The following is a 25196-nucleotide window of genomic DNA, read 5'->3' as shown; positions in this document are numbered from 1 at the left end:
CACTACCAATACTTCCTACTGGTCCATCTCTGACACAGTGGTCTGCATAATGTATGTGTGGGAACACAAACAGTGGAGGAATTGTGTTGCCAATGGCATTAACCGCGTATACAAAGGTGACCAGTGAACCTCTCTCTGCTGATGTCGTTGCCCCAACTTGTTTAATATAAGTTAAAGTAATAGTGTGGTAAGTTGTAACATCTGCATTATTGTTACAACTAACCCAGACTGTTGCTGTTACAACTGACCCAGACTCCTGTAGCCATGAACTAGCTAAGATTACAGCCAACGGCTAAAACATTAGCACTAAAGACCTACACAGAATATATCCCCATAGACATACAAATAACATAATTTAAGTTTGATGAGTTTAACTGCAAAGCAGATAATGCTATTAGAAATTGAAATAAAGTAGAAAAACGTACTTTTTGGCATACAAATTACTTTTTTTGTGTTAAATTGTCTGTGTTCGACAAAATGTGATGATTTTTCACATGTGATAGAAGAACTGAATTGGGCATGCACAGGATGAATCACATCATTTGAAACTTAGCCCTGATTGGAGAAATTGGAAGTGTTACAACTGACCCATGTTACAACTATCCCCGGTCTCCCCTATAAATGAGGCGGGCTCTTTATTAATAGGAAAAGCTTTAAACTTATGAAAATACAGTTCAAAAAGTTTAAAGTTCAAAATCTATGCACTCCTTCACATTTTCCAGAGCCATCCAGAGGGTCGGAATGGAGTCTTTGACGGGCCGTGTTAAATCTCCCAATTCTTTTATCTTTGGGCTGAAGGAAGAACAACATTCGGTGTATAAATGCTCAATCAACAATCTCTTTATTCCATACAATTCTCATTATTCTATACAACACTTTGAGCATAAACATCCGGACGGGAGACTTGGACAGGACGGTGTTTGCCAGATCTCGAAGTGTCTGACTGTTTCTCACATTCTTATAGCTTCAGCCCCCCTCCAAAGTCATAAAACCTAAACATCCACATTCTTTTCTTTTTTTTTTCTCTCCAAAAGAGGTCTGTACTGGCGGACGTAGGTTACTGGCCTGGTGGCCTGGCTGCCCTGAGTGGATCCGGGGCAGGCGGGGGGGCTTGGGGTTCGGGGGTGCTTCGTCTCCGTGATGGGGCTCTGGCTGGGCCTTGGGGGCTTCGGTCCTCGTCGGTGTGTCGCCGAGGTTGTGGGCGGGTGGGTGCACGGGGGCTCAGCCCTGGCGCAGGGGGCCTCTGGTGCATCGGCCTAACTGGGGGGCTCTTCAACTGGCAGGGAGGTTGTTCCATCCTTGCAGAAGTCCACTCTGCAGGTGGGGGAGAGACACAGGAGAGGTGGAGAATAAACCTAACCTGGGTGTCTGTTGTCTTGTGTAGTCTGGAGATGATTGAATGTTGGGGTGGGTATAGTTTTCTCTGCAGTGGGGTGGGGTGGGCTTCCCCAGGTCCTGTGGGGTTTAGCGGTGCTGCTGCCATAGGCCCCGGTCTGGATGGGCCTGGGCTCCCTTGCCTTGGTGGGTACTAGAGGACGGGGGTGCCTACTGGGGTCAGCGGGGGAGCTGGCCCTAAGGAGGGGCCTCCCTTCTTTTCCTCCCCATCCCCGGCTGCCTCCCTCTTCCCGCTCCACCACACCCACCCACACAGGTAGGGCCTTGGGGTGCGGGTGTGTCACCAGGGTGCAGGGGAGGCAATCCCCCCCCTCTGTCCCCTTCTGGCCACCTGTGCCTCAATTTTATTTCACAACTTAGACATCCACATTATTCACACTCTCATAACACACACACACATATATATATGTAGGGCCTTGAGGGTGACCACGTTAATGGCGTCCAGAGGACGGTCTGTGTATTCAACCCTACCTCTGGCGCCGGTGCCCACCTCTCAATTTTAAATCCATGTAGACATTGAGGGTTCTCGGGAGGGGCCGTGCTAACACCTGCTGCTCTCTGGCAGCAGCACCATGCCCTCCCTTGTTTTAAATGCACTTTAGAACAACACGCAGCAACACTACACATGAGCGGGAGGAGGGAGGTATGGGGTCTTCACACACCCCGGTTCTCTACTAGCCATCGGGGCGGGGGACTGGGAGGAGGTGTTGGCTGTCCGATTGGCCTCCCTGCTGCTGCGGAGCGTGGGGCGGTCTGCTTGCCTCCACCCCGGGGGAAAGGGTCACATCTCTTGGGTCTGGGTGCCGTTTCCCCCTCTGGGGGCGAGGGTACCTGGACCCAGGGCATAGAGTATGTTTGGGGAGTATGATTGTGTGTACATGTCTATGTATGTCTATCCCTACGTTGGGTGAGTGCTGAGTGTTTGTATATGTGTGCATGAGGGTGGGAAAGCATGTTTATGTCTGTGTGTGCCTGTTTGTCTGTGTCTATATGTCAGGTCGGGTCTTAGACTCCACCTCCCTGGGTACTCCCAGGGCCTCCAAGTGTGGAGGCCTATCTATTCAATTCAATTCAATTCAATTCAATTTTATTTATATAGCGCCAAATCACAACAAAAGTCGCCTCAAGGCGCTTTATATTGTACAGTAGATAGCACAATAATAAATACAGAGAAAAACCCAACAATCATATGACCCCCTATGAGCAAGCACTTTGGCGACAGTGGGAAGGAAAAACTCCCTTTTAACAGGAAGAAACCTCCGGCAGAACCAGGCTCAGGGAGGGGCGGCCATCTGCTGTGACCGGTTGGGGTGAAAGAAGGAAAACAGGATAAAGACATGCTGTGGAAGAGAGACAGAGATTAATAACAGATATGATTCGATGCAGAGAGGTCTATTAGCACATAGTGAGTGAGAAAGGTGACTGGAAGGGAAAAACTCAATGCATCATGGGAATCCCCGGCAGCCTACGTCTATTGCAGCATAACTAAGGGAGGATTCAGGGTAACCTGGTCCAGCCCTAACTATATGCTTTAGCAAAAAGGAAAGTTTTAAGCCTAATCTTGAAAGTAGAGATGGTGTCTGTCTCCCGAATCCAAACTGGAAGTTGGTTCCACAGAAGAGGGGCCTGAAAACTGAAGGCTCTGCCTCCCATTCTACTTTTAAATACTCTAGGAACAACAAGTAGGCCTGCAGTGCAAGAGCGAAGTGCTCTAATAGGGTGATATGGTACTACAAGGTCATTAAGATAAGATGGGGCCTGATTATTTAAGACCTTGTATGTGAGGAGCAGGATTTTGAATTCAATTCTGGATTTAACAGGAAGCCAATGAAGGGAAGCCAAAACAGGAGAAATATGCTCTCTCTTTCTAGTCCCTGTCAGTACCCTTGCTGCAGCATTTTGGATTAGCTGAAGGCTTTTCAGCGAGTTTTTAGGACATCCTGATAATAAAGAATTACAGTAGTCCAGCCTGGAAGTAATAAATGCATGAACTAGTTTTTCAGCATCACTCTGAGACAGGATATTTCTAATTTTAGAGATGTTGCGCAAATGGAAGAAATCTCCCCTCACCACACTCCCTGCTGATAACTGATGCCCTCAGGGGTTGGTGCATTGGTGGTTCTTGGTGTCCGGGGCTGGGCGCTCAGGTATGCACCAGCTCACTCCCGGTGGCTACTTGGCGGGGCCTGGTGCCTGTCGCTCGGTCAGGCCTCTTCCGGGGCAAAGGGGGCCCTCGGGCCTCCGGCCTCAGGGCCTGCAACTCGGTTCACTCTGGCACAGCTGGCTGCCGGCAGAGCCGGCGGGCACGCCAGTGCAGCCCCCTCTGGCTTCTGCTCCATGGCTACTGGGTGACCCCCTCGTCTGGGGATCTCTTCAGCCCTTCCCAGGAGGGTGGCACGGATGCCCCTCCGGTGGTACTCCTTGGGCTCTCGCACTCTGGGGCCTCTGGATGTCTGGAGCCCGGATCTCCTCCATGCCTGCTTCATGCCCTGGGGGACGGGGCTATGGCCCTCCACACCCTCTAGCAGACCGTTACATGGGGAAACCTTTTGTATACAAGCGCGCTGATCCACACAGGTGTGCACACGGGTGTTCACTGTTCGTAGACATAAACTACACCTTTCTTAGCTGCTACTTCAAAGCACATTGTGCGCTGTCTGTCCTGCGTGCTGCACAACAACTTTCAATATTTAGTATTTACTGCTGTTCACACTTAGCTAGATTAACGTGATGGTGTTGTGTTTAGTATGTTGCTTAGTTTTTGTTTGGTTTTTTTTGCTTGTCTTCTCTTCTTTTTCTCTCAACAGGTGATCCAGGAGATTTTTTTTTTCTCTTTGTCTTTGTAAGTGCCCTTTCTCACTGTCCCTTTTCCCTTCTGTTTTTTCTTTTCCTTCCTCTCTTTCTTTCTCCCTTTCCTATCCCCCAGTCATGTCTGTCCCATCTGTAACAACTGAAAATAAAATAAATGATAACAACAAAGTTTGATCAAATGGACCAATACGGCAATGCCATGATGATCCATTTGGCAAAATAAATCCATTTGGTATCCTTGTTGGTCTTCAGACAACAATTCTGACGGCTAAAGAACCAAATGGGACAGACAAAAAAAACCCAAAACATCCACATTCTTTCTCTCTTATGGCGCCTAAGTGACGGCTTTGGCTTCCTGTTTTATCTCTGCCTGATGAGATGGGGCAGAAAACCTCTACAGTATGTTCTGTTCTCTTTGTAATCACAAAAGGAACACCATGATTCTACACAAACAGCATTTCTTATAACTCAGCAGTATAATGCATCATAAAACAGTGTAATGATTTCACAATTTTTAATCCAAGGCATAATGTGGCCTATAGCTGTATAATGATTCAACAATTCTTTGATTAGAAGGATAAGGTGGCATAAGATAGTATGATAATCTCACGGCTGTTTCTGGCCTCTGGCCTTATTTTTGACACCCTTGGTCTAGATCTGTCTTTGTCTTAGGATACATAATGGTGGACATGCTAACAACACTTTAAATAAAACTTGTCTAAAAATAAAACAAACCAAGGCTAGAAACATTTTACTTTGACTACAAGTTACATGCTTTATTTAATGCCTGCAGAAGATAACACTAATAATCAGTAACATTTTATTAAACAATAAAAATGCACTAATACAAAAATTATTCAGCAATGAAATTGATCTTATTTTGCCCCTCTCACACCCCTCTAGGAGCCCCAGAAAGCTCAAAAATAGCTTTAATTTCACAGCTGATCTTGAGACCTGCTGTTATCCAGGTGGAGGTCAGCAGCCCAGTCAATCTCAGAAGCCTTTTGACTTGCAAGCTGTTGATAACTTGATTTGCAGGATAAAGAAGCTATTTTGACATGGAGTCAGCAGCTGACCCACCTTGCTGTTTTTGCTGGCCAGCAGTCTCTGGGCAGTCAACTGTATAACCACACCATCCCTTTACAGTAAAACTGAGACCACTTGTAAGCATCAAATAATGGAATTTGAATGTAAAATTATGGCACTCAGGGGCAAGTTGAGAACTACTAATTGCTCTCAAACACAATAAAAGTTGCCATAAAGGCAGTAAATTAAAAAACAGTTCAAGTTGTTGTGTTGTATATGTTTTACTGATTGCTCTTGTGACTGATGGAGTTTTCTATTACTCCAGATTACTACACTGTGGCAGAATTGTAGATTAACGCTGTAATCTTAATTCATAAAGTCTGACAGAAACCCAGTAAAAGAATGTAAGCTAGTGATAGGCTACCGTTTTATGATTAGAAGACTCCCAAGCAAAAAAATGACACAACAAGTCAATTATTAACCTCAACTTGCCAAAGATCAAAGTGTATTGGTTGACCATAAGTAACAATAAGACTTTAGATGGTCTTAAATTTTCGTGTATTTCAGGGTGACGACTTCATTTGCTGTTGGAAGGTAACATCCCATACCTGTAAAAAAAAAATTTAAGTTCAGAGAATATTATATAATACGACAAGTTGGACTGTGTGCAACAAATGTCTGACCTCAGCTTATCTAACACATCGTGAGTTTGGTTCACTCACCAACATCGAGTGGGGTTTTACCACTCAGCAGTTGCCAGTAGTATGATGAATTTCCTGCCAAACCATTTACACTCTGAAGGAATGGTCCATAGTCATCATTTGGTATGTACTGAAAGCTGGAAACATAGGGCATGACTTTTTAAAGAGCAAAATGGACAGTTTTTCATATAACTATGAAATCCTTTTTAACAATGCAAATAGTTTTACTCTCTATGTTTTTTCACAGAACTCTGCATTCAGTTATAAGTTATTATTAATCTCTGGCTCTTTTCCACAGTGCGTCTCTTGTCCTGTCTCCCTCCCCTCACACCCAGCAGGTCACAGCAGATGGGTCCCCCTGAGCCTGGTTCAGCCCGAAGTTCTTCTCTGTTAAAACTGTCGCCAAGTGCTTGCTCATATGGGGCCATGTGAAATATTAATGAAAGGAAGGCATTTCTTAAAGCTGTGATGTGGTTTTTGACTGTGCTGTACATATACAGGTTTCTGTGGTCTACTGTAAGAAAAAAAAGTATGAAGATTTGTTTTGTGTTTTTTTAAGATGTCAACAAACATTACAGGGCACAATTAGTGATCTGAAATTAAAAATTCACACCCAGATATACGGGGTCTCAATTTTAATTAAACATTAAGAGAACAAAAGTAAATGTATGGCTTCTTCTAGTAAGGAAATAGTTGATGTGATGGTCTTACTTGAAGCCTTGGTTTGAGTATTTCAGTCTCGTCAGTCCACCGAAGAGGCTTCCTCTATAAGCAGTAGAAGTGCTGTAGGTCTTAATGTTCTTGGGTGACACATTCACCTGCACTTTGAAGTTAGTGTTACCTTGAGTTGTTAAATAACAAAGGAGGATGAAGTTAGTTTACAGAAGATGAGCAGAAAAACAATAAAGGCGATTAATCTATGTAACTATTCAAGGATTTATTTGCATTTCTTTTTGTTTTTTATTTAGCTCCACAGGAAAAAACCCGCTAAAGCTTACCCTGAGCTGATGTCCCAACAAAAAACAGCAGCAGCAGGACTGCAGAGAGGAGAGCAGGCTTCTTCATTTCAACTGCAGGGCAAAAATTTTGATATGCAAACATGAACACAAACATACGTTGTGGAAAGCGGTTCCTGAACACCATCCCCAAATACAGCATTTATACTGCAAGAAAACCTCTTGGTGTTTTATCATTATTTTTATTTGGTACATAAGTTTATCAAGTCAACTAAAGGTTCACTTGATTGTAGTATTGGTAGAGTATTTGTTCTCACAACCAGTGTTTAGGATGTTGGCATTGATGGGATTGTCAACATCTCCCCTATAGGTCCTAAAAGTGAGGTGTGCAATATTAAGGAAGTTCAACAAAGTTAAGCTTTTCTTGCTTGACAAACCCTAAAGTCTAAGTTGGAGATAAAGAGTATCTCATTAGTGGTCATCAACCTTCCCTGTTTAGTCGGGCTTTCTGCTTCAGACTCTGTGAATGCCCAGGATTTCATGTGTCATATTATCCCTGTGAGTGTAGCCTACTCTAATCAGAGACGATAGCAGATGATAAAATGGTGACAAAAATCTGTAAAAAATATGAAAAATGTAACAGAACCGCACAGAGCAGTAAAATACACATTTTAATTCAAGTAAACTATTTTAATGTTGACCGCTTTGGGTGCTGCCTGTTATTTCTAATATAAAGACTGCATATTAGAACTCTGAAACCTTAGACTGGATAGATTTAAATATTAAAGGTTACTGTGCCTTTGAAAAAAAAGGAGACATGGAAATTGGTTTAGTTTGTCAGGAGGTCAAAGGTAAATTGCTTTAATTTAATATCAGTGATATTTAAAGATATTCTTACCTTTTTCACGTTCTGTTTTCAATAAATGTGTAAGAATGCAGCCGTGGAGGTTGTAACTTTTCAGTTGAACAGTTCCTCCTCCTCAAGTTGAAGCTGAACTACAGATTAGGAACTTTTATACCTCTACGCCACACATAGCATTATACAGAAACAACCAATGATGATACAGAAAACTAACCAAGCCCTATACTTGTGCAATCAAAAAAAGAGAAGCTTAAATCTGTGTTGACTAACCATCGATGTTATTGAATGACAAAAGGTGACCATGTATATTAAATTGCATAGAAGGAGTTTTAATTTGTATAACATTTGCTACATCTGGCATTTTTTCTGCAATCAATTGTTTAATTGTGGGTTCGAATTTGCCGTATGTGTTCCCCCCCCTCTCTCTCTCTCCCGCTGCTTTCCTGTCACAATAAAAGGCCAAAAAATAATGATAATTTAAAAACTTAATGTGCAATTTATTAAGGATTTTCAGGGTGAGAAAATCCTGCGTCCTTGTGTCTGCAAATCCTTTAGAAAGTATAACCTTATATTAAATTGTGATTTAATGAATTGTGTATCCTGTGTATTGCTTGCCTTTATCTTGGTCCTGTGTAAAAAATGTGGAAATTGTTTTACACTGTTTAATAGGAGCACAGAGAATTTTTCACTTTTGCCTTCTTGCTGAGTAGCCATGCAAGTAGGCCAGGAGGGTGACCAAGAAAGCTAATCGTGTTTCCAGGATCTCTGTTTGAATTTACACGTAACTTATGTGTCAGACTTCGGTCTTTGTTTTTCTTTACATAATTGAGCACTTTTATTCCTTGACAGTTAGATGACTGTAATGAAACAATCAAACGGTCATCTCAAATGCATGTGTAAGTTAGGTTGAGAAATGGTAATAATTTGATGTTAAGCTGTATCATTTGGAACATGAATAACACATTGTTGTTACCATTCATACTTCACAAAGTAAGGTGTGCTGCCAACAGAAAGTACATTGTGTGGGTTTGATTCTTTTTCTGGTTTGGTGCCGAAACTTCTTAGAAGACTCTTCTATTTCCTTGTTCTACCTGAACCAGTTGTGGCAGATAACTGGCCCGCCCTGAGTTTGTTTTTTCAGTCTCAGTCTTTCCTCCTGACCTAATTTGTGTGTATTCATTTGTTTTTCGGGTTTGGTGCTGAAATCTCTTATAAGACTATTTTAAGTGTATTCTTCTTTCCTTTTTACTTTAACTTGGAATTGGCTCTCTCTACAGTATAATTTCCTGCTTTTCCAACGCAAAGTGGTGTTTTTGTGTAATCCAGAGCTTTTAGATTACATCTGATTTTGTAGTGTAATCTTCTTGCGCTTTATTCAAAGCACACCCTATTCTGAAACACCAGCTAATTATATTAACAGCATTCATTGTGCCTTTTGAGGTTCACTAGTTTAGCTTAGCTTGTAGCTGATTTGCTAGCAGCGTGGCTTCTTCACCTGTGTTACCTCGGGCAGATCTGTGAATCTGAACTGTAGTAAATGACATAGCGGGATGCGCCGGTGTAATTTTGAAAAGGACCCAAAAGCAGACACTGCAGGAGACGGAGCTGGATTCAACACAGAACGAGCCTTTATTCGGCTGGTGACAGGAGATAAACATGAAAACTATGAAATACTGCGATAACTATGAAGACTGTGAGGAGGACAACGGACAAACTGACAATGAAACCCAAAAAACAGAGTACTTAAATACACATGAGGTGACCAGGGGGAGTGGGAACACATGGGGAAACAGCTGACACACATGAACCTAATGAGGCTACGGGAAAGTCACAATGAACAAGAACACACCAGACCCTTTCAAAATAAAACAGGAAACATGAGGACATGACATGAGCAACATGAAAACATGCAGACAAGAAATACATGAAACCAATGCAGATGACCCAGGATAACATACTAAACTGAACCCAAGGTAAACAAACCAGTAATCCTAACTCAACATTATCTCCTAAAAATGACAAAAGAGGACAAAAGATACAGAAAGCATTGGGTCAGAGACCCAGCCCAGTGACAGTAAAGAGACCTCTTGCTATTTGTTTTGTTCCAAGTTTTGCTCGTAGCTGGTTAACTAGCTTTAACATATAAGTGAGAGCTAGAGAGATCTTGGAAGGCTGTGCCAGCACTACTTTATTCTTTCTGACATGACACAAATCATGATTTAGTACACTTTATTTATCTGAAATAGAGCAAAAGTTCAAACTGTTCTGATAATGCAGGGGTGATGTTTTGACTTATAAAGTGTCTGCTTGTTCTCATTTGTTCTCATCGCATCGAAAACATTAGCTAATGTAGCCTATGTCGCTAGAGATTATTCGCTAATTTTAGCTTTCTGAGTCACTAGTCTGCTTGTGTATCGCGAGTTACCAGCAAAGGAGCTACAGTACTTTTTACTTGTTAAAGATTTCTATTCCTATTCTGTTATCATTGTTAATTACCTATCCTATTATCATTGTTGGTTTTAAACCAACAATGTATACATTACAATCTGATTTATTAAAAATAAAGTATCTTAACTTATTTATTGCACTTATTTATTTCACTTTCCATGTTTCTTTTTTTGCACAGCCATATTTTTTTTCCTGATTTTTCACTCCCTTTCTTCAATTCACTGTTTTTCTATTTTCTTTTTCTCCACTTTCTCCAGTGCTATCATCTGTATTTCTCCCCTTTTTTCTACATTGCTATCTTTCTTCTTCTTTCTACTGTCTTTTCACGTGTAACTCTACGCTGTCAGGGCTGCAGAGTCCCAGTGTTTAGCACCCAGAATGCACAAATTTAATTGGCTGAGTGGCTGAACTTGCATCCAATTTGCCTGTGTTTCTTCAGCCACAGAGCCGCTGGATGTCTGACGGACTAATCCCAAACTCCTTCACTCTACACAGCCATCATACCAGCACACAGAGCAGCAGAGGGCGGGAAACAAGAAGGAAAGAAAGTAGGAAAAAAAGGGAAGAGGATACAAGAGTCAGAACGAACAAGAGTAAGCAGAGAAATTTGGAGTAGTACAGCTAATTTCAGATTTTATAAAAGCCACTGGATATTACAGAGGAATCCAAAAGAGCTAAAGTTTCATAAAGGTGAATAATCCAAGAGGTTCCTGTAGCAAGAAGATACTGTCCAAATCACTGGAGTGGGTTATCTCAACCCCACCTGTTAGCGTAGCGTAGTGTGTTGAGTGTTGTCTCACAGGATGTCATCCCAGGAGCAATGGTTGCAATCTGGAGGAAAAAAAAGAATATGTCATTCAGATTTATTTCATATTTATTAACCTGTGGAAGAGATGTGATAACATGGCCAAAGACTGTTTATGAAGACAGAGGACTGACCATGCATGTGTGTGAGTTTTCCCCAATAAAGGAGTCTCTGAGGACCTGGGTGAGCTTACTGGCTCTGAATGGCGTATGGGGCTTGTTACGACCCAGAGCTCTGATACACTCCTGAAACAACAAGAGAGACATCCTTGGTAAAATTAAAAAAAAAAAAAAACAAATGGAAAAGTATACATGACATTTCTTTGTTATTTTACAAATCAACAGAAAAAACTAAATGAAGAGGTAGCCAACACTTAGGAGTCAGCTACTCAGCTATCCCTTCACTGCATGCAGACCTTCAGGGCTAACAAGCTTTTGTTGATCTCTGCTCCCTCCAGACGAGTCTGCCGGTCAGCGCTCGATGTATCCGCCCCCCTCTCATTGCCCGCAAGATCGATGAGGGAGAACTTTCCATGCATCTTCCCCTTCCTCCGGAGAATGATCTGGAATACGGCGTGGCTGCGAGACGAGTGAGCGTTGGCTGACGTCTGCCCTGATGTTCTTTTGGGGGGTGATCAAGATGATGAAGAAGAAGCAGCAGCAGCGAGGGCAAAAAATTAATAACTTTAGGAGAAGGAAAAACATCCTCAAAGAACATGAATATTGTGCTAGACGACGTCTGCATGACAATAAACGAGTTTCAGAGTTTTGATCTGATCACTGATCAAATACAAGAACTCAAAGTCTCGAGATTCCTGAGAAAGTTCCTGCTGTCATACCTGCAGCTGTTTCCCACTTCAATGAGTTTCAGGACATCCTCTGTGCACTTGACCTCCTTCTCCTGCAGCCCCACCACCTGCACTTGCTGTTTCCCATCCTCCAGTACCCTCAGCTTAGCTTTACGATTCAGCAGGTCAAACACCTACAAACACAGTTCTGTCAGCATTAGATACTATACTATATAGACACATCTCCTGGATGCACTGGTACGCATCTTCAAGGTTCAAGGTTCTTTATTTGTCACATGCATAGTTATACAAGTATAACACACAGTGAAATGTATCCTGACACGATCCTCGACATGTGCAAAAACATGGGGGGGGGGGGGGGGGTAGAGGAATAACATTATAAATATATATATATAGTATATATATTGGGTGAATGTGCTGTAGAAGCAGCAGCAGGTGAATTCTGTACATTAATATGAATAGACATCTGACTATTTTACAGAATGGACAATATAGACATATTTAAAGTTAAAGGAAGTTAAAGGAATTGAGTATCTGGAGGAGAGTCTCAGTCAATTATAGATGATGTGAGATGGCGTGTGTGTGTGGGGGGGGGGTGGTTTAGGGCCCGGATGGCTTGAGGATAAAAGCTCTTCTTGAGTCTCTCTGTCCTTGCCCGGATGATGTGGAACCTTCTACCACATTGTAGAAGTTGGAACAGTTTGTTGCCAGGATGGGACGGGTCCTTCAGTATCTGCGTTGCTCTAGTCCGGCATCCCCTGGTGTAGGTGTCCTGAAGTGGGGGGAGAGCAATCCTGCAGCAGCGTTCTGCTGTACGGATTACTCTCTGGAGAGCTTTTTGGTCCTTCACACAGCTGTTCCCGAACCACGCTGTCATGTTCTGTGTGAGGATACTCTCCACAGCGCCTGTATAGAAGATCCTGAGGATCTTTGGAGAGACCCTGAACTTCCTTAGTTGTCGGAGGTGATACAGGCGCTGCCTAGCCTTCTTGGTCTGGACCTGAATGTGGGCAGCCCATGTCAGGTCTGAGGAGATGTGGACACCAAGATATTTGAAGGACTGCACCCTCTCCACTGGAGCTCCATTGATGAAAATGGGTTTGTAGTCTCTGTGCTGACTCCTTCTGAAGTCCACCACCAGCTCCTTGGTCTTGCTGACGTTCAGCTGGAGGTGGTTGTCCTGGCACCATGATGCCAAATTCTTCACTTCGTCCATGTAGGCCGCCTCATCGCTGTTGGAGATGGCACCCAACACCACTGTGTCGTCAGCAAACTTCACAATGGTACTGGAGCCGTGGGTGGCCACACAGTCCGAAGTGTAGAGGGAGTAGAGCAGTGGCGAGAGGACACACCCCTGTGGTGCTCCTGTGTTGATGGTGATGCTGTTGGAGACACACCCACCCACCCTCACCACCTGAGTTCTGCCGGTGAGGAAGTCCAACACCCATGCACACAGACGGCTGTTGAGTCCCAGGTCCCTCAGCTTTGTGAACAGTCTGCTGGGCACTATTGTGTTAAACGCTGAACTGTAATCAACAAACAGCATTCTCACATAGTTACCCTGTTTCTTGTCCACGTGGCTGAGGGTGGTGTGCAGGACATGGGCGATGGCGTCTTCAGTGGATCTGTTGGGTCGGTAGGCGAACTGGAGCGGATCTGTGGAGTCTGGGATGGAGGAGGAGATGATGTTCTTCAGCAGCCTCTCAAACACCTTCATGACTACCGAGGTCAGCGCAACTGGCCGGTAATCGTTCAGGGATGAGGGTTTGCTGTTCTTGGGCACCGGGATGATGGTGGATCTTTTGAAGCATGTGGGGACCACAGACTTCGCCAGGGACTCGTTGAAGATGTAAGTGAACACACCTGCTAGCTGGTCAGCACAGCAGCGCAGCAGACGGCCGGTGATGCCGTCTGGCCCCGCCGCTTTCCTTGTGTTCACTCTCCTCAATGCCGCTCGGACGTCATGCTCCGCGAAGCTGGTCACCGGTCTCTCGTTGATGACGTCATTGTCCTCGGTAGTCCAGCGGTAGATGGCATTAGCCGCCTGGCTAACCTCGAAACGGGCGTAGAACTGGTTCAGCTCATTGGTGAATGCAGAGTCGGCGTTGATCGGCGCAGTGTCCCTGGGTTTGTAGTCCGTAATGGTGCATAGTCCGTGCCACATACTCCGTGTGTCGCCCTGGTGGAAGCGGGACTCCACACGCTCCCGGTACCGGCGTTTGGCATCTCTCACCGCGCGCCGCACGCCGTATGATGCCGCTTTGTAGGCGCTCATATCGCCAGTGGCGAGACCCGCGTTGTAGGTGGCGGTCCTGGCGTTTACTGCAGCGCGGATCGATCTGTCCATCCACGGTTTCTGGTTAGGGAATGTGGTGACTCTCGCAGTGGGGATAATCTCCTCCGCTAGCATGTTGATGAAGCTTACTGCTACTTCCGTAAACTCGTTGATGTTGACTGCGCATGCTCTGAACATGTCCCAGTCGACGTCGTCGAGTGCGTCCTGTAGCGTAGCTTCTGATGGGGCAGACCACCGTTTCACCTCCCTTGTGTTTACTTCTTCCCTCCGTATGTTTTGTTTATACTGGGGGATGAGGAAGATGGCGTTGTGGTCAGACTTCCCAAAAGCCGGGTGTGAGATGGCTTTGTAGCCCTGCTTCAGTGATGTATCCTGGGGTCCTCAGGTGTTTCGGGTCTCACAACATCATACACCCTCGTCCAGGCGACCCAGCCGGGGGTGATCAGGCCCCGACTTGCGTACCAGTAGCTACCCACGGATCAGCCCTCTTGATCCACAGCCACCTTGTGGCTTTCTCTGCCGCTTCACTCACAGCCTGGATGGCCCTCTTCTTGGCTACCCCAGCCACGCCCAGCCGGCCTAGGACTTTGCAGAGTGATCGTCCTGCAAAGCCCCTACAACCCACTTCATAGAAAGTCTTCCAGCCCCTTCCCCTGCACTCCTGCACTAGTTCCTGGAACTTTCCTCGTTTCCTTTCATTGGCCTCCTCGATCCGCTCTTCCCAGGGCACTGTGAGTTCCAGCATGATCAGCTGTTTTGAGGCCTCAGAAATAATTATCGTGTCTGGCCGGAGGGATGTTTTTGCAATGTTCTGAGGGAACTTTAGCTGCTTACCCAGGTCAGCCTGTAGCTGCCAATCAGAGGCTGTGTTGAGGAGGCCAGTTGTTAAATGTGGGCGCACCTGGGGTTTCTCTCCAGCCTTAATGAAAGAAATTGCCTTCCTCGGAGCATGATGATGCTTGCTGGTGCTGATTGCTGAGGCAATCTTTTCAGCAACTACTCTGAGCACCTGGTCGTGCCGCCAACGTTACCAACCATCGGCCAGGGCCCTTGGGCAGTTGCTAAGGAGGTGTTCTAGGGTCCCTCTTCCAGAGCACAGGGGACAGACAGGTGTCTCGCTCTTCCCCCACAGATGGAGGTTTGCTGGGCTTGGCAGAGTGTCGTATACTGCTTGCACTAGGAATCGGATCCGGTGGAAGTCTGCCTGCATGATGTTTGCCCAGGTGACCTTGCGCTGCAAGGTGCTCTCCCACCTTGTCCCACCTTGTCCATGCTCCCTGCTGCTTAAGGCCTACAGCTCTACTTACTCTAAAGGGGGGATTGAAATAAGTTTTAGGATCATGTAATGACATTTATTTTGGGGTTTGTTGATAATTTAGATATGGTAGCACTGAGGCAGAAATTGTTATTTTTAAAGAAAGGATTAAAATGAACTGAATTCGGTTTAGAAGATAAATTGCTGGTGTTCATAAGAAGTTGTACACCAAACTTAAAGGGAAACTGTGGGAATAATAATAATAACGGGGAAGATTAGTGAAGATTTTACGAGTAGAAAATGTGTGATTCCTTTTGACGTTTAGAATAAGTTGTTATAATGTAGGCTTTAGAAACAGATATTAAATAGATTTATTTCTAGGGTAGAGGAGAGCTTTTTATGAGGATGTTAAAAGTGTCACTGACCCAAATGAATAGCATTGAAGATTATATACATAGAAATGATTTTATACACATTGCATTTTGTGCCTTTAAAGGAGTTGTGGCTCAGAAAGTCGTCTCTTGAGGGTTAAAAACTTTTGGTTAGCGTTAATGATTAGCCAATCTACTGTGAGAATGACCTGGGTTATTGAAGGATTGCACACGCTTACAGACATATGGAGTTCTTAACACACATGACAGTATTGATTTGAGGCCAAGGGCCTGAAATTCCTTTAGCTTTTATCTGAATTTGAGTTGGCCCAATAACAAGTGACAGAAAAAAGGAACTGAATAGGAGTTTGCTTGTAACTAAACTTTGTGACATGTAAAAGATTGAGAGAACACATGCAGCTCTAAATTAGTCTTATTATATGAATACAGTTACAGAATATTGAATGCTTGTTGAAGTGCCCAAGTTTTTTTTGTTTAAAACAGAAGCAAAGGGAGAAAGCTTATATATTTTGGTTAAGTCTGATAAAGTATAAATTAGAATGTATCATTACATTAAGAGCAGCAAAATGAAATAAAATGTTATACCAAGAATCGAAATAACACAGGAACTGTGAGTTTTTAAAATGGAGTTGGGGTTAACACATAGAAGTTGTTTTAGGGAACTTTTAGCTATGATGAAATTTATTGAGGAGTAATTAATTATGTGCTTACACTTAGTTGATTAAAGTGGTTGTTTTTTCTTTGATCCTTTAGTAGAATAGGCGCTTATAATGATTTTCTTGTGATTTTCTTGTGATAGGTGGCTTTAGATGAGAGTTAAGGCACTTGCAGCAGCGACAGTTTTGTGCACAGGATGTTGATGATCAGATAAGGGAGCAACAGGAAGCACATGCAGAGACGTGAGAGCAGCGCTTTAAGAGTTTTACAAATGATGAGTAATGTTGGATAATATATAGAGGTTCATGTTTTGAGTAATATTAGGTTGAATCAGGTTTGAATAAAGAGAACAATCGATGGACATAAGGTAGGGAAGCCGTAGTAGGGAGAAAGTGTTTTCTATCCTTTACAGGAGTAGATTTCCACAAGAGAGGGACCCAGAAAAGGGACAGACCACTGGAGATTCACAAGTGTAAGGGGTCTCTCACCGGGTATGAGTGGGCCGAGGAGTGACACAAGAAAACGGTGTGGTGACGTCTCTGAAAGAGACGTCAAGAGAGGGAGTGTCAGGAGGAGTAAAGTGTTATGCTGCTATTATTTGCTGCTATTTTTATGATCATTATTACTATTCCATTAATTATTAATATTGATACTGCATTTAGATGTTTAAACATATTGGCACCCAATTAAGCTTTTATTACAGGTCCAGTAAGAACCACTTTAAACTGTTGAGTTGAATCTATAATTTTAAAGGCTTTTGAATGTTTTTATATTCTTACACTGAAGTCTTCAGTGGGTGAGAAACTGAGTTGCAGGCTGACAGGAAACGGCATGCTTTGCAAAAGTGAAACCAAAAGCAGAGTCTGAGTGCAAGTACTGTGAGTAGGTTATGAATCTGTAGTATCTTTTATGTATCTATATCTTTGGATTAAGCTTTTAATAGAGGTTTTTGATTAAAACATTTATTCAGTAGATTACATATATAGTTCCAGTTAGGTTATTACATGTAAGGATGAGCCTCTGGTCTGGTGAAAGGTCAGAAGTGCAAAGGGTGAGATGAGAGAGCATTTAAGGACGAGACACACATGCACACACATAGTTTCAGTTGTGTACGTGCTGGCCTTCTGTCTGGTGGAAAGGTTACAAGGTTTAGCTGATGAAGTGAAGGGTAAAATAAAGGGCAGCAGAACCTGACACCCACATACACACACATATTAGATAGACTCATTGATATAGGTAAGAGTTTAATCATGTTTTGCTTGCAACTGCAAAATTGTGCCTGCCTATGTGAAAGTTTGTGCAGAACGTGTGCCTGATGTTCCAGACAGATAAGCGAGCGTCCGGGGACAACAGGAAGACACCTGGCTTCGACGCGAAGACAATGTTCTTTTAAACTATGTTAAAAGTTGTCGACAGAACATTTGTGGTTTTGGATTGACGTATGCTGTATTGTGTCTGAGAGGGGGGGGAGCAGTATCACCCCAACCCTATAAAGCCTTGGTTTTGACTATTGTAAGACAGTTCAACACTGAATCTGCACAGTGTTGGACTCCACATGTGTATTCATTAAAATGTCGTCTAATTGCACCCGGCAGGATCAGTGGTCATTATTTTGGATTCCTCCCTCAATTTCTGAACCCCAACACTCCTCCTCCACACCTGCTCGGACCTCTTCCTGGAGTAGCTGGTGTCTCTCCTTTCCCTGTGCCCTGCTGACCTGGGCCTTTGGGAAGTACCCCAAGCCTGCTCCCCCTGTTGCTAAGACCCCCACCAGTGTTTTCTGCCTTAGGCGTGACTCTGCCACCTCAACTGCTTTCTCAGCCTTCCACTTTCTTCCTGTCCTTACCTCAATACCTGCTGATGCCACCTTGCAGTCTTTAGAATCTCTGTACTGTAGGGCTTCTCGTGTGCGAGCCACCTTGAACTCTTCTGTGAGGCCACTGAAGGGTAACTGCAAGCTGTTGCTTGCCCCATACAAGGCAGCGCTGGTGAGACTGCGGGGAAGTCCCAGCCACTTACGAAGAAAGCCACTGATCTTCCTTTCCAGGGATTCCACAGTAGTTATTGGAACTGTATAGACAAGCAAGGGCCACAGGATTCGGGGCAGGATGGAATGCTGGTAGATCCAGGCTTTAAATCTTCCAGGCAGGCCGGACTTATCCACCTTAATGAGCCACGCTCCCAGCTCCTCATTTGCCTTCTGAATGGCAGTAGAGTCTTTCAGGCTGGAGTCAAAGAGTTTCCCCAAGCTCTTGACTGGTTGTTCTGTTATGGATGGAATAATGGTTCCTGAGATTGAGAACCGGAACTTGTCTGTCACCTTGCCCTTCTTCAGTACCATCGATCTTGACTTGGAAGGTTTAAAACTCATCCTTGCCCATGAGATGAGTCTCTCAAGACCTTGCAAGATCCACCTACACCCTGGGACTGATGATGTTGTAATGGTGAGGTCATCCATAAAGGCTCTGATAGGGGGCTGACGAACACCTGACCTTGTTAGCGGCCCTCTGCACTCCACCTCCGCAGCCTTTACCACCATGTTCATTGCAAGGGCAAAGAGCGTGACTGAGATGGTACAGCCTGTTATTATACCTTTCCCGAGGCGGTGCCAGCCTGAAGTAACTGCCCCAGAAGTGACCCTAAGCCTGAAATTGGCGTAATAGTCCAGGATCAGGTCCTTGATCTTGCTGGGGACATGGTGGAGGTGTAAAGCATGCTCAACCAGTTTGTGTGGAATCGACCCATATGCATTAGTCAGGTCCAGCCACAATACAGCTAGGTCGCCTCTGTTCTCATGGGCTTCTCTTATAAGGTGTGTAACTACACCAGTGTGCTCTAGGCAACCAGGAACTCCTGGGATCCCCCCCTTCTGAACTGATGGATCAATGTAATTGTTTCTAAGGAGAAACTCGGTCAATCTCTGGGAGACAACGCTAAAAAACACTTTACCCTCCATGCTCAATAGCGAGATGCTCCGAAACTGGTTTATGTTTTTCGAGTCCTCCTCTTTGGGAATCCAGACTCCCTCTGCGTACCTCCACTGATCAGCGACTCTCCCTCTCCACCATATCACCTTTAAGATCTTCCACAGGTGGCGAAGCAGCTCTGGGCAGCGCTTATAAACAAGGTACGGTACGCCACTGGGACCTGGGGAGGATGCTGAGCGGGCTGCCTTGATGACCTCACACACCTCCTTCAAACTTGGCTCCGTCAACTTGAACTCTACTGATGGTGGGGCAGGGTTGATGAGAGCTTTGTTTGGTCCCAAGTCTTGTTCCCTCAGTGGGTCACTCATGGTCTCATGAAGGAAGTTATTCACCTCCTCTGCTGAGCACTCCAACTGGCCGCTTCGCTTAACCCCAAGCAATTGTTTGGAAAAGCGAAAGGGATCAGCAATAAAAGCTGCACGTTTCCTGGCTCTCTCTCTTCCCCGCCTCCTGTGCCATTCTGCTCTACGGAGGGTAATCAGCTTCTTCCGCAAGATGTTATGCAGTTCCTCTAAAGCTTGCTTCTCCTCCGCATCAGCGTTCTTAAACTGCTTCTTAAGGCTCCTAAGCTCCTGGCGCAGTCGATGAATCTTCATGGCCCTGCGGTTCATGGTGTAAGGGGTCTTGTTGTTACACTTCTCAGTCAGGCCAAACCTTTCTGAGGCGTAGCTGACTATGATGGTGGTCATTGTTTTAAGCCTGCTGTCAGCATCTCTTTTGGCCACAGCTTGTATGATGTTGGAAACATCCTCATCAAACTTCTGCCACTCGCTCCGGCTGCTGGCTGGGGGCCACTTAATCCGCTGTTGTGGAACTACACTGCTTGGATTGGAAGAGTCCGGTGCGTGGAGGGACTGGGCTCTGTGGGGTGCCTCCGGGCCGGGCTCCTCCTGCGTCTCACCAGGTTCAGGACCTGTGCGTTGCACCTCACTCTCCCGCTCCAAACATTTCATTCTAGCCTGATGGACCTTTAGGCCGCGCTGGTTCTTACACAGCTTGCCGCAGATACATGTCTTACTCATAGTCCTTTCCATTGCGTTGGTCGTTAACCTTGAGTCCGTCCGATTGGAGACCTCATCCTCCCCCCCTCTCGGGATCTCCTGGGGGTATCTTTCTGTAGGGCTTTCCGTAGCTTTTTGGGGTGCTTTCTCACGAAAACTGCAGACCGGGATGCTAGCCCACCCTGCCCCTAGAGCCGTCTTTCCGAGCTGTCATCTGTCTCTCCAGTGGTCACCAAACTTTTCTTGGTTGTCACCTAGTCTCTTCCTAGGCGTCACTGGCTCAGCCAGAGTTTAACTATAAAGACACTTTCAATTTTCAATTCAATTTTATTTATATAGCGCCAAATCACAACAAAAGTCGCCTCAAGGCGCTTTATATTGTACAGTAGATAGCACAATAATAAATACAGAGAAAAACCCAACAATCATATGACCCCCTATGAGCAAGCACTTTGGCGACAGTGGGAAGGAAAAACTCCCTTTTAACAGGAAGAAACCTCCGGCAGAACCAGGCTCAGGGAGGGGCGGCCATCTGCTGCGACCGGTTGGGGTGAAAGAAGGAAAACAGGATGAAAGACATGCTGTGGAAGAGAGACAGAGATTAATAACAGATATGATTCGATGCAGAGAGGTCTATTAGCACATAGTGAGTGAGAAAGGTGACTGGAAGGGAAAAACTCAATGCATCATGGGAATCCCCGGCAGCCTACGTCTATAGCAGCATAACTAAGGGAGGATTCAGGGTCACCTGGTCCAGCCCTAACTATATGCTTTAGCAAAAAGGAAAGTTTTAAGCCTAATCTTGAAAGTAGAGATGGTGTCTGTCTCCCGAATCCAAACTGGAAGTTGGTTCCACAGAAGAGGGGCCTGAAAACTGAAGGCTCTGCCTCCCATTCTACTTTTAAATACTCTAGGAACAACAAGTAGGCCTGCAGTGCAAGAGCGAAGTGCTCTAATAGGGTGATATGGTACTACAAGGTCATTAAGATAAGATGGGGCCTGATTATTTAAGACCTTGTATGTGAGGAGCAGGATTTTGAATTCAATTCTGGATTTAACAGGAAGCCAATGAAGGGAAGCCAAAACAGGAGAAATATGCTCTCTCTTTCTAGTCCCTGTCAGTACCCTTGCTGCAGCATTTTGGATTAGCTGAAGGCTTTTCAGCGAGTTTTTAGGACATCCTGATAATAAAGAATTACAGTAGTCCAGCCTGGAAGTAATAAATGCATGAACTAGTTTTTCAGCATCACTCTGAGACAGGATATTTCTAATTTTAGAGATGTTGCGCAAATGGAAGAAAGCAGTCTTACATATTTGTTTAATATGTGCGTTGAAGGACATGTCCTGGTCAAAAATGACTCCAAGGTTCCTCACAGCATTACTGGAGGCCAAGGTAATGCCATCCAGAGTAAGAATCTGCTTAGATACCATATTTCTAAGATTTTCAGGGCCGAGTACAATAACCTCAGTTTTATCTGAATTAAGAAGCAGAAAGTTAGCGGCCATCCAGGTCTTTATGTCTTTAAGACATTCCTGCAGTTTAACTAATTGGTGTGTGTTACCTGGCTTCATGGATAGATAGAGCTGCGTGTCATCTGCATAGCAGTGAAAATTTATGCTATGTCTTCTAATGATGCTGCCTAAGGGAAGCATGTATAATGTAAATAGAATTGGTCCTAGCACTGAACCCTGTGGAACTCCATAATTGACCTTAGTGTGTGAAGAGGACTCTCCATTTACTTGTACAAATTGGAGTCTATTAGATAGATATGATACAAACCACTGCAGTGCAGTACCTGTAATACCTACAGCATGTTCTAATCGCTCTAATAGGATATTATGGTCAACAGTATCAAACGCAGCACTGAGGTCTAGCAGGACAAGCACAGAGATGAGTCCACTGTCAGAGGCCATAAGAAGATCATTTGTAACCTTCACTAAAGCTGTTTCTGTGCTGTGATGAGCTCTGAAACCTGACTGAAACTCTTCAAATCTCCTGGATGCACTGGTATGCATCTTCAGTGATGTATCCTAAGATAAAAACTGTCCTTAAGAAAAAAATAAGAAGGAAAAAAATGATCACACATCACTTGCCTTCCCACTGTAGATTTCAAAGAAAGCTGCGTACACTTGTAGATCTAACTTTTTGTAGCTGGGTTTCTTCAACATGAGAAATACATCCCGAGCTGCATAAAAACACATGAGAGATCGAATTCCAAAACAGATCCAACTTATCCTTCAGTCAACAAAGAGCTACATCTGATGTGCTTACCAGCTAATGCATAAATTCCTTTAGAGCAGTCTTGTTTTTTCCCAGAGAAATCACCACCCATAGTCTGTGACACAATGAAAAAATAAATATATACAAGTTCAAATGTATTTTATACACAAATTATATATGATGCACTCCAACTACAAGGATAAAAGCCTTCTGTTTTCTTAAAGGCACATTAATTGTAACTCACATGTGTTTTTCCACTGCCTGTCTGTCCGTAGGCAAAGCAGGTGGCCATGCCTCTCTCAAAAATGGTTTCCACAAGAGGTCTGGCTGTGAACCTGCAGGAGAAGACAAAACACAGTCATGCTCTACTCCCTCCCTGAATTTATACAGAAAATATTAACAATTCATTCATCTAATTTTGTTTGTTAGTCACCTTTCTTCTGACTAAAGGAATTATATTAACATGTAAAAAAACAGATTTCAGTTTTTTATTATCTATGAATTTGCAACTTGAAATTGTCAAACTGTGGCTATTATTTGAATTAGTTTGGTTTAGTAACAATGCAAATAGATAAACAGTCTTTTGTAGTATGTTTCTAAATGATTTAAAAAAAAACAAAAAAACGATCACAATCAACACATTTTGGTCCAATTCCGCTGGCCGAGCGGCCAGGTCGCACCCCTCAATGAGTGTGGCTGCGCTGATCCAGGGTTTCCTCCCCCTAGCTGATAATTTGTGGCAAAACACTGACTTGTTCATTTGTAGTTTGTGCATCAGAAACCGTTCAACAATTTTTTTTTTCCAGACATAGCTGTCTGCAAACATCTCTCAAAACTAAGCTAAGACAAATACCGCAAATACTGGAAAGTCTGGTTGTTCTTGATTGTGCGCCATTGCTTGGCAGAGATTCTCCGCCTGTGTCTTTGGTAGGCTTATCGTGTGCTGCATCACATAATCTGAATCTGACTTGAAATTGAATAAATCTAACAGCTCAGATGTCGCTTCGGGTCACAAACCTGTAAACCATCTCGTTTGTGGTGCTGTCGTCAAAGGCGTAGTCAAAACGGAAGGTCTGGTTCTCCAGGTAGCGGGTCAGGTCCACTTTTTGTTTAGGTTCATGAACCATCACCACATCCTTACTGGGAATGGTGATCACATCCAAATCCTTCATGGACAACTCTAAAACACAGCAGAGGCGACACTTTCAAATACAACAATATAAAAAAGTACTTAGCACGTAGCATGAGGCGAAACTCATCAAAGACCTCACTTTTTTTGTTGAGTGGACGTTTCCTCACACAAACGCATATTCTGTGCTCTTCAATCTGGGCAGTGCAATGAGAAGGACATTTATTAAACTTTGGATGAAGGTCAATTCTTACCGATCAGGAGCGAAGAAGAATTTTCACCAGGTCTGCTGTGGTCAGGGGCCGGCAGTCTAGACTGGCTCGGAAATCTCGGATCATGTACATGATCTCATAGTTGGGGATGGTGGTGTCCACCTCCTGAAGGACAGAGACAGACAACATGACAATTATTCTCATGTCAAATAGATACTCACTTCAATGTAATCAACTCTATGGCAAGAAGAAAAAAAAAAAAAGAACATCATCAGTGTACCTGAGCTCTTTTCTCCCTGAGCTCCTGCTGCTGAAGCCGGCGTCTTTCTCTTTTCTCTTGAGGTTTTTCCACCTCCTTCATGCAGTTTGACTTCCTTCGTGCTGCCATTTAGAAAAGAAAAACAATAATTCTCCCACCTTTCACATCATGTATCAACAGCTTTCTCTTCCTCTTTCATCTCGCTTACAATATGTCACTTCTACTACTTTCCCAGCGTCTTCTATCAGCTTTCCTTTCTGTTGGCCTTTATTTAAACAGCAGAGAAACCTTGGGCTGGCTCCAACAAAGCAGAGCAGTGATACAGCTACTACACACCAGGATGTAGCGGCTGGCACACAGTGTCTCCCGCAAAACATTAGCTGCTTGCTCTACATAACCAACAAAAGGCCTTTTGCAGCACTGTGTTTCAAAACCTGTTTGTTTTTTTGGTTTTTTTATTTGTGTCCTCAAACACAACAGGACATATGACTAGGGTTGCAAAATTCCCGGAATTTTCAAAGATGGAAACTTTCCATGGGAATAAACGGGAATTAACGGGAATTTATGGGAATATACTGGGAATTTTCAAAATTGAAGGTTGGCTCTTCTTAGGGAACTTAAATATAGTTGAGCAAAGTATATTTTAGCATAATATTGACAAAAACAAACAAATGCAATTCAATTACACTTGAATATCCATGCCATTCCTTAATCACATGTACAGAGCACATGCTTGCAGCATGGCAATTGAGACCACCTACAGGCACTGTGCATGCCTCCATCACATGTACACATGGACCACACTTTTGAGCCTGAAGAACAAAGAGTATTGAAGGCACACATTTGAGCCTGTGGACTTAACAAGTGAGGTAAGTTTTGATGATATGGGAAAATATATTCATTAAATGTTTAAATTGTGAATATCACATAAAATGTATTAATCTGGTAGATAGCAATCTGATAAGACGCTAAATA

General features: G+C 44.0%; 2 protein-coding genes across 3 annotated transcripts in view; both read right to left on the bottom strand.

Annotated features, from left to right (window-relative positions):
• LOC100694523 (gastric intrinsic factor) overlaps positions 1 to 7899 on the bottom strand; it is a 39606-nt gene extending 31707 nt beyond the window's left edge. Inside the window, exons 1-5 of one of the 2 annotated variants that reach the window (XM_005465634.2) lie at positions 7788 to 7899; positions 6932 to 7003; positions 6645 to 6774; positions 5955 to 6070; positions 4651 to 5840 (exon numbers count right to left, since the gene is read on the bottom strand). In XM_005465634.2, the coding sequence (XP_005465691.1) occupies positions 5779 to 5840; positions 5955 to 6070; positions 6645 to 6774; positions 6932 to 6998 (375 nt within the window). In that variant the 5' untranslated portion in view covers positions 6999 to 7003; positions 7788 to 7899 and the 3' untranslated portion in view covers positions 4651 to 5778. Of the gene's footprint in view, positions 1 to 4650; positions 5841 to 5954; positions 6071 to 6644; positions 6775 to 6931; positions 7004 to 7787 lie in introns of those variants that run through there. The other variant, XM_019365874.2, reaches the window with a different exon arrangement.
• Positions 7900 to 10387: 2488 nt separating this feature from the next.
• On the bottom strand, positions 10388 to 24561 carry LOC102079017 (kinesin-like protein KIF2A). The gene is made up of 12 exons (XM_019365873.2): positions 24243 to 24561; positions 24032 to 24127; positions 23893 to 23947; positions 23639 to 23801; positions 22866 to 22956; positions 22673 to 22736; positions 22495 to 22586; positions 11843 to 11985; positions 11420 to 11624; positions 11139 to 11249; positions 10963 to 11030; positions 10388 to 10686 (listed from the first exon to the last, which is right to left on the bottom strand). The coding sequence occupies exons 1-12, from the start codon at positions 24348 to 24350 to the stop codon at positions 10635 to 10637; spliced, it is 1248 nt and encodes a 415-aa protein (XP_019221418.1). The 5' UTR covers positions 24351 to 24561; the 3' UTR covers positions 10388 to 10634.
• Between the last annotated feature and the right edge of the window lie 635 nt (positions 24562 to 25196).

The sequence above is a fragment of the Oreochromis niloticus genome, linkage group LG12, assembly GCF_001858045.2.
Source record: "Oreochromis niloticus isolate F11D_XX linkage group LG12, O_niloticus_UMD_NMBU, whole genome shotgun sequence".
NCBI classification, from domain to species: domain Eukaryota; kingdom Metazoa; phylum Chordata; class Actinopteri; order Cichliformes; family Cichlidae; genus Oreochromis; species Oreochromis niloticus.
This window is presented reverse-complemented; position numbering and strand designations above follow the sequence as displayed.

Bases quoted from the DNA above. Each gene is read 5' to 3' on its own strand.
- LOC102079017 (XM_019365873.2), bottom strand. From the start codon at position 24,350: ATGGCAGCACGAAGGAAGTCAAACTGCATGAAGGAGGTGGAAAAACCT. The intron at 11,250-11,419 runs GTCTGCATGCAG...TTGTTGTTTCAG, and splicing joins AAAGCTTGTTAGCCCTGAAG to GAGTGTATCAGAGCTCTGGG. The intron at 11,031-11,138 runs GTCAGTCCTCTG...TTTTTCCTCCAG, and splicing joins AAAACTCACACACATGCATG to ATTGCAACCATTGCTCCTGG.